The sequence below is a fragment of the Clupea harengus genome, chromosome 25 (genome assembly GCF_900700415.2).
Source record: "Clupea harengus chromosome 25, Ch_v2.0.2, whole genome shotgun sequence".
Classification (NCBI taxonomy): domain Eukaryota; kingdom Metazoa; phylum Chordata; class Actinopteri; order Clupeiformes; family Clupeidae; genus Clupea; species Clupea harengus.
Genome location: NC_045176.1, coordinates 8,152,604 through 8,162,036, shown reverse-complemented (window position 1 = coordinate 8,162,036; position 9,433 = coordinate 8,152,604). Strand labels below are relative to the sequence as shown.

Here is a 9,433-nt window from a genome sequence, read left to right as displayed (position 1 = left end):
CATGGAGTCACATAACATCACAAGGGAACAGATTAGAGTGGAATGTACACCAGTCCTACACTATGCAACATAGTGAAGCTCAGCACGTAAATTACATCACAGTGTAAGTGGATGTGCAGAATCAGGCAGTGCAAATAGAGTGTGGTTGTTTGTGTGTAAGTGTGTGTGTGTGTGTGTGTGTGTGTGTGTGTGTGTGTGGTGCGTGCGTGTGTGCGTGCGTGCGTGCGTGCGTGCGTGCGTGCGTGCGTGTGTGTGTGTGTGTGTGTGTGTGTGTGTGTGCACATTAGTGCACACATCTAATTGTTATATTCAATTACAACAAAAACTTGGTCTTGATTTCATCACTTTCCTGTGCAAGAGAGCTAGCGCTAACCTTACATTTGGCTAAACCCTCTGATACCATCTACAGACCCTTACATTACTTTTTACTTGACAATTACTTGACAATCAATACACTAACGAGACAAGGTTTTAAATACAATGTTTTGAATCTCAATCTGCTTGAATATAAATACTGAAATGAAAGTGTACTTTCAAATAAGAACAACACCCATACGATTTAGACAGGCAGTTCCACACTCGAATGCAACTACAACCAGCCAAAACAAATAGGGCGCAAACGTCACATGGCAATCTGTAAGCAAACAAAAGTACTGACGTTGTATTTCAGTCCCACAACATGTGATATGGAAACAAAATAACTAACAGCCACCTGCATACACATCTGTTTCCAGTTAATGACAGTGAAATGTACCGTTAAGAAAACTGCCTCAAAGTGTGAAATTTCATTCACAGGCTTGAAATGGGCTCCAGTGAGTATAAATAGGAAAGACTGGAGAAGCATGTAAGCCAGTAAATGTTTCTAGTATACATTGTGCAATAAATTCTAAACGACCATATTCAGTATCAAACTGATGATTGGTTTCACTCTAATCATGATGTGCACAGAAGTTAATTTGTTAAATCTCAACTCTACATACTTGGCTTACGACTTAACTGTGGAGATTATTCGCTAAATAAATGAAAATAACGGCCTATAAAGTCCCCTGTAGCTCTTGCCAAGTTAGAGACCACATTGTGTTTGAAAACACCTCATCTCACACAGTTTAGCGTCCATGAACATGCATCCAGTCTCAATAATGCACCAGTGCTACATTAGGAGATTGTTCTATCATTTACAAAATTCCTACTTTAATACATAAATGGCGTCTTCCTCGTCACCGAAACAATGCATACATACCCAACCTGAACTGAGGGCAACACATGGTGTTACACTAGAGGGGTAAACCAGAGGCCCGTGTTCCCTCCTGCTCATGGTGTGTGTGTGTGTGCGGGACATCTGGGGAGACAGGTCCCCCTCCCTCATCAGTCCTCCAGTGCTGGTAGGTTAGTCCCACTGTCCTCCCACCCTCTCCTCTCCTCTTCTCCTCCTTCTCCGCCTCCTCCTCCTCCTCCTCCTCTCCTCCTCCTCCTCCTCTGTCTCTTCTTCCTTCCTCTCCCCCACTGGCTGAGGCTGCTTTGTCTGAGGCTGTACCCAGTAGTCTGGGGACCCCAGTGGGAAAGTGAGCTCCTCTGCCAGACGGTGGCCCCTTCCACCCCCTCCTGCCTGAAGCCTGGCCTGGTGCTAAGAGTAGATGGTGACGACCTCTCTGCCCCCGCCGCGGACCAGCAGCACCCGGTCCAGTCCCTCCATCAGCACCTCCAGGAACTCCATGTCTGAGAGAGGACGGTCAAGGATGGATGGCCAATGCAATGATGCTGGAGATAAGCAGTTTTTTTAGTACTGGAGAACATTTTTGTAAACTCTCTGGAGATAGCTCACGAATGCAAACAAAGTAGGGATAGAGAAGTGTATCTATGACAGGCTGCTAAATAAACTATGCAGCTCAACAAATAAATATGAATATAAATATGCAGTCAGAATGAACATTTTTACTGATTTAATAATCCCGTCCTTTTTTGCATTTGCCTGCTACATTTGAGACTCATTCACAAATGTGTTTGTTCCAAGGAAGTGAAAGGATACAGTGCTCATTGCCCCCCATATTCTTCGGTGGACCCGGCATGTTGAGCAGCACCAGTTGGGACCCTTGAGATTTGCTGACCACTACCTCATTCAGTTTGACTGCCGTGTGCATTCTGCGGACATTGGACTGATTCCTAAGAGAGACACAGTGTCGGTACCCAACAGCAGGAAAGGTGTTGGTTAAATATTTTGCATTACTCTGGCATGGGTGAACACAGACGCTCAGTGAAAAACTGTGTGCTGTCATGAATCCTGTGGCTAAACAGGAAGACTGCACCACCCTGCAGCAGTGTATAGTGCCAGCAGGTTTTGGAAGGAAGACATCAATTCAATTCCTTGCGATCTGTGAGAGGCAGAAACAAGGCTCTCACTGGGTAAAAAAAAGCTGCAATCAACACTATAGTCAGACACTGCAGGCACCGAATTGATATGTCTCTGCGTGCCATGAGGAGTAATTACTAAGTAGACAAATGAGGGGTTTGGAAAACAACCACATGCTTATCAGGAATTAAGTCAATGATGAGAAATCAATATGAAAAGAACCATACTGAGCAAACTGTGCATGATTAACCATCACTTTTCTTCCCCTATTCACTGAAACACACAATAACAAATGAAACAGCAGCAAAGTATGTACTGTACAAATGAGCTACTAGTATAACTAATCATTTCCTATAACACCCTGATACATTTCAGGCCTATAAACTCTCAGCTGCTTACGTCAAACAAACATGCAAACGATGTACATTCATATGCATACCATGCACAAACTGATTGGTCTGACCCAGTCACACAGCCCATAGCTTCCCAACATGCACACATACAAAGGGAAACTTGACTTACAGACTCTCCCATTCTCTAGAGGGGGGAAACAAAAAACACACGAACACTTGGTTACTCATTAGTTAAACTAAGAAACATTTCTACTGATCTGTTATTGATTTGTTTTTGTCTTCGCCCTATGTAAATCGTCTTTGAGTACCTTCAAAAGTGCTATATAAAATTAAAGTATTATTATTATTATTATTATTATTGAGTTTCAGTGAAATGTGTGCCATAACGTAAGTGTCCTCAAGCATTTCCAATTGCTCAGTGAAAGATTTAAGGATCTAAGTGCCTCTGTTAATAAAACACTGTGTACACTAGAGGGCGCTGCTTACGGTTTCATGTTGAAGATGTCGCGCACGCCCATGCTGGCTTCACGATTGCGGTTCCTCTCAGCCACAAGCTTCTCCTTGGTCCAGGTCATGTGGACCCGGTCGGGGCTGGTGGTCGCCTTGTCATTCAGGGAGGCGTGGGCCTTTGTGTTCCTGTCATGGATCAGTTGAGCCTGTGTGAAAACAAAAACAGTGAGGTGCATCGCCATGTCAGGCAAGGCATTAGAGCAGGGCCAGCGCTAACGCATGTACACAGCACCTACGCTGTATTCAGTTTTAAATGTTTTTTCGATTAATAGATGCGTATAGCCTATATATGGCTATAAAGCTGAAATGTAATTTCATCACATTTTGTGTTTAAACATAAATAAACACATTTTCTGTGTGAACTGTGTGGTTTCAAAACTCATAATTAGACTTTTTTGGTTAATGCTATAGTGCAAGTAGAGGCCAAGGGTGCAGGTCTGACACACTCATACCCCAGGTACAGGCATGACCTCACCACTTTGACCTGGTAAATGTGGAAATTTGGTATGGTGGTTTGTACTTCTTCAATAAAGTGATTTGAGCAGAAAAAAAAGTGGTATATAATTGAATAAATAGTCTTTATGGATATGAATAACGGAAGAAAATAATATTTGTTTAACTGTCACAGTTACCCTGCATACTCAAAAACCAACCATGTATGTCTCCCTAGTAGGAATTGAAATTTAACTCTGCAACCTGACTCTTTGGATCTTGTCATAACAGGCAGGTCATATCACGTGCCTGGATAGGCCTGGTGCTGATTAACCGGCATCCCAAATTGTTTATACTTCTACCATGTCTGTAACAGTGTCATGTGAAAGTGTTGCTGTTACTATGATAGCATAGAACATTAGCTTTATAGCAGAGCATAGCATGGGGAGTGGATAGCTGCTGAAGGGGATGGATGGAACGGATAGATGGATGGATGGATGGATGGATGGAGAGACGGATGAATCGAAGGATGAACAGGTGGGAGAAGATAGAGGATGGAGACAAGCCATGGCCGGGGCGGTGGTGGCTACAGAATATCCACAGAACACCACAAAACTACCTTATTCTCAACTGCGGGCTCGACTGGAACCTGCAAGGTGTTTGTGGAAGGAGTTTCTGTGACTGGCTTCTTCCTTTTGATGGAATTGCGTGAGGTGTCTGTGATGCTCTGAATCTGGAGAGACGTCCAAGGCACACAATCCCCACAGGGAGTGGGCAGCAGGGTGAGAGAGGCCACACATCACTGACTAACTGCTCATCCACAACACCACAGCAATGAAGACCCAAGGGTATTATAAGCATATCTGCAGCAGGGCTGAACACGCCAGCGTTAGATTACAGAATTTCACCTACTTTATCAGAGCGCAACACTCCAGCGATAGATTACAGAATTTCCCCTATTTTGTTTGCACCTGGACTGAACATGGCAAAAAGAGGAACAACCAGTTGCTGTAACCTAACGTGGTTAATGAGTTACTGTAATTCAGTTAGCACAGTTCTGGAGCAAAAGCATGGCAATGTCCTCTGAACTTGAACTTCACACCACTGTAAAATACTTGTGAAACACTGAAACAATGTACTCAAGTAGGCTACACAATGCTATGCTCAAACCTGCACAGGCTGTTTTTTTTGCAGGTTTTGTAGGAACAGTACCTCTCTTTCCCTCTCTGTCCTTGAGAGCTGCATCTGTTTGAGCATCTGAGAGCGCTGTTCCATCACCAGGGTCTTCTCATAGGTGAAGGCAGAGATGTCGCTCGCGTGCTTCATACAAGAAAACAGAGTGAAAGTCAATGCACCAAATATCTAAGTCAAGTTATAATGTTCACTTCATCGGAAGTCTAAGTCTTCTTATGATATATACAGTATCACACAAGTAAATGCTAATTAAATGGTAAGTGTTCCCACCAAACATGTTGAGTCAAGTCATGTCATGAAACTTACCATCTCCACCACCTCCACCTCAGCATTTAAGCGTAAATGGTACATGAATTTCTGCAAGTCCTTTTTCATCTGGATGCTGTTGTCATCCAATTGTGCGACTGTGAAGATACGCATTTTACATTTCCTCCAGACCTGAAATACAGACAGTGAGGTGTTCTCAGTGGTTGAAAACTATTTTTAAAAGCTAAAAAGGAAAGGGGGTTGGGAAAAATGAGATTGTATAAACACAGTCAGTCAGAGAGTCAGTGTGAGTGAGCTATTTTGTGAGAGTCAGTCAGTTGGAGTGAGACAGTGTGTGGGGCTTAGCTTGACTGTTCTCGCCCTTGTACGACGCTTTGGACAAAAGCGTCTGCTAAATGACTAAATGTAAATGTAGTGTGAGTGAGTCAGTTAGTATGAGCGAGTGAGTGAGTGGGTGAGAGAGAAAGAGTGAGTGAGTGAGTGAGAGAGAAAGAGAGTGTGAGTGAGTGAGTGAGAGAGTGAGTGAGTGAGTGAGTGAGTGAGTGAGTGAGAGAGAGTGAGTGAGTGAGTGAGTGAGAGAGTGAGTGAGTGAGTGAGAGAGTGAGTGAGTGAGTGAGTGAGAGAGAGAGAGTGAGTGAGTGAGTGAGAGAGAGTGAGTGAGAGAGTGAGAGAGTGAGTGAGGTGGGGGCCTTGTTCATACTTTATGTTGGCGGAGCAGGAAGGGCAGGAGCATGAGGAGGCCTCCATCATGGACAATCCACCACACATCAATAGTGCCTCCATCTAAGCGCTCATTGTTGGCAGGAAAATGGTCGATATTCTTGGCCACCAGTAAACACTGGTGAGCTGCTGTGGTCTCACGCACTGTCTCTATGGGGTGAGGGAAGATTGATTAGAATAGCGAGTTCATGACTGTGTTTCCATTCAAGTACACAGACGTATTGTTCTTCTTTATGTAGGAATTTTTAGTTTTGAGAAAATGCTTTGACTTGCTTAGCGGGGACAGTCATAACACAAAAGTTAGCACCTGAGTAGATTAAGCTGGTGTTGATTCTAGTATCAAGAATTTTTCAGAATATCATCTCTCCTGTTCAACTGGTCTCTCAATAATTAAAAAAATCCTCCAGACACCATGTGAGACACCTGATCACTTAACAACTTATCACTAATTATGTAGAAATCATTCCGCTAAAGCAAAATTCACTGCAACAAAGGATAACCTTGTTGAATTACTATTGAAGTAACCATTTCAGATGAAGATCACATCTTTCTGTCTAATCAAGGCCATAAACATGGAGTCTTAGTGCAGTGCACTCTCACCTGTGAAGTTTGTGCAGCAGAGGGAGTCATCCTCCTGCTTCCAGTTGGCGGGCCAGGCCATGAGCACAGTGTTGTGTTTCATGCCTCCCAGCCCTGCGGTCTGGATGAGATGGGAGAAGCCATCACGCAGGTTAGAGGACACCACCACGTGGCAGAAGCCTTTGGTCTTTTCGGAGGACATGACCGACCTCACATTCTGCAAAACAGAACAGACCACGGTTAGGAGGAGGAGCATGGAGGACATGATTGACCTCACATTCTGCCAATCAGAACAGACCACGGTTAGGAGGAGGAGCATGGATGAAGGTAAAAAGTACAAGCAGAGAAGCGCACATACTACATATAACACATATGTCCTCATTTATCTCTTTATCTTGTTCCACCACGGGAGGTTTGGAACACTGCTGACCTGGGGAAATAAGAGCTGGTGAAATTCAATACCAAACCATTGCCCATAGCCAGGTGTCCTTAGGCCTTCTGTGGACTCATCAGAATTACCCTGTCAGACCAGTTCGTTTTGATTCCTTAACATTCCTAAAGACATTTACCCTGGAAAACGAACTTATCTTACTGGCACATGCTACGACATGGTGAACTTACGTAAATATGAGGTTATACTACTCTAGCATTAATTATTGTCAATCACGTAGGTTTGAGCATGCGTGAGATGAATATGATGATAGAAATACTATGCAAGTCAAAATAAAAAAAAGTTCCCAAATAAGAACGGCTGGAGGCTAGATGATACTCACTGATTTGTATTCAGAAGGGGTTAAAAATGAATGGTTGAAGAATTTATACCAATATTTTTCTTTTTATGTAATGAAGCACAAAAAGTAATACACATATACACATACTCATACATATCGTAGTCTTACATCTTAGTCAACATTTTTAGGCTCGAAAACATTAAGGTATAGCTACGAGTGGTCCAGACCAACGTTACAAAAGTACCTCTTACAGAAGGTATACAGAGCTAAGGATGTCCTGGGAAACACCCCAAAACGTTAAGGTACAGCTTAAGGTATAAATTATGAATGGCGTAGTGTTAGGAAGGCTTTGGGAAACCCGCCCCAGGATGAACAAAATGAATTATAGCGGTCCAATTTAAAAAAGGCCCTGAACTTTTAAGAGGTCATCTTCAGTGGCTGTGTCACCATAACAGCACTGCAATCTCAATAATGCACTGTCAGTGCGAGTGAGTGCCCTTGCCTGGCATCTGACCTCTGTGCTTTAATTATCGCATGCATGAGGCATTGATCCGTGCCGCCAGGCAGATAAACCAATTGAACTTGACGTGGTAAGTTCATGGTGGGAACCAGGAGGCAACGTTCACTATGCCAAACTGTTTTTCAGCTGCGTGTGAGCGTGTTGCAAAAGTTGTTTGCCATTGTACGAGGGCGCGCCGTGATTCTGCAGAGCAGCTGTGAAATGCGGGTGAAGCAAAAAGCGAGGTGAAAATAACCACACCGCTGCCTTGCTTCAGACTCGGCGGGATAGAAAACGGTACAGCGCAATCCATCATTGTGGGCCTCTACACAGCTCTAGTCCACTTGGACTCGCCATGACCTGGTCAATATGCCAAACTTTGCATCTCTTTGCAGCGTCCTTCCCGGACTGGGATGGGTGATCAAAATAATTGTGCCATCATTGAATATGTTCATCGTGTAAAAGTGACCCTCACACAATGAAGTCGACTAACGTTGACTCTCACCTGTTCCGAGCGCTTGGCATCAGCGCCTCTGGTCATGTAGGACCCCTCCAGTACTGAGCTGACAATGGTCAGGCCCTTGCCCGCCTTCAGCTGGACGGTGAAGGAGAGCAGGCGAGGGTGCTTGACCGCCAGGTCTGTGTCCAGCTTCAGCAGCACCAGCAGCTGTGGCCTAAAGAGGGGCGGTGGAGTGGGGTGGGGTGGGGTGGGGTGGGGGGAGCACATGTCAGAACAGAGGTGGAGAGATAAAAGGGCAAGGAGGCCAACTCAACCCTACCCAACCGTCTGTGGTGGGACACTGCTTTGCCACAGCAGGGGATTGGTATCTGAACAATACGTCCATGTTTTATGTTTATTTCCTTTAGTTTTGTGTTTCTCAGTTACTTTGTATTGTCTATTGAGCCACAGGAATATGGCTTCCTCTAAGTGTAAATACAATTTACTTTGAAAGGGTGGTGGAAAAATAACATCTCTCTACATATGTTCACCTTTCCTCTTTGCCATGGTCTGCCTGGCTTACCTCCAGTTTTTGGTGTGAGGTGGAGCCTCCTCTAGTTTGACGAGGGCATAGTGTGCTGCATTGAGCGACAGGCCCCGAATCCCATCACCCCACTCCTTCTCCGCCCTGAGAATAAGACGCAGCTATATGTCACGGCACAAGCAAGCACGGGATATATGTACATAATGTATTGGAACTGATTTCACAAGTCGTCACAGTGGTCTTATCTTTATTCCTGACACCATCAGCCTGACAAAAATGGTTTTAACCTTGAGATGTAATTTAACTGAAAGCTTTTCACACTGCATATCTAGTGCCTGACATCAATATATATGGCCTGATTCAGCAGCTTGATGGTAGTTGAAATCAAAACGTGTGAATGTGAGAGGCAGAAGGCAGCCATCTTACCCTCTGTATTCTATGTACTTATAGATACATCCAGCTATCAACATCGCTACCAAGGCGTAGTACCAAGAAGAGATGAACATGAGGGAAAGGCAAAGGCTCATTCCCAAGAATGATAGAGTCCTATAAGAAAACAAACAAAGCCTTTAATCGTATTTAGGACAAGAATGACAGAGTCCTATAGGAATACAAACAGAGCCTTTAACTGTATTCAAGACAAGGAAGACATTTTGGCAGATGAGGCTATGAGCTGCCACTGGGTTCTTAAGAATAATTAAATCATAAAATCTTTAAATGAACACATTTAAAAGGGAATGTCTTATCACTACTATACATATTTTGAATGTCAGTGATACAGTTTGAGTGGTTTGTTCAACAGTTCAAATCCTTATATT

The 9,433-nt window shown here is 43.9% G+C and overlaps 1 protein-coding gene across 1 annotated transcript in view; it reads right to left on the bottom strand.

Moving 5' to 3' along the window:
- Positions 1–208: 208 nt before the first annotated feature.
- slc12a7a (solute carrier family 12 member 7a) overlaps positions 209–9,433 on the bottom strand; it is a 20,699-nt gene continuing 11,474 nt past the window's right edge. Inside the window, 12 exon segments of the mRNA XM_031562878.1 lie at positions 209–1,716; positions 2,027–2,160; positions 2,870–2,884; positions 3,187–3,356; positions 4,262–4,375; positions 4,855–4,962; positions 5,143–5,274; positions 5,804–5,973; positions 6,424–6,619; positions 8,138–8,306; positions 8,655–8,759; positions 9,042–9,161. Coding sequence (XP_031418738.1) covers positions 1,625–1,716; positions 2,027–2,160; positions 2,870–2,884; positions 3,187–3,356; positions 4,262–4,375; positions 4,855–4,962; positions 5,143–5,274; positions 5,804–5,973; positions 6,424–6,619; positions 8,138–8,306; positions 8,655–8,759; positions 9,042–9,161 — 1,525 coding nt within the window. The 3' untranslated portion in view covers positions 209–1,624.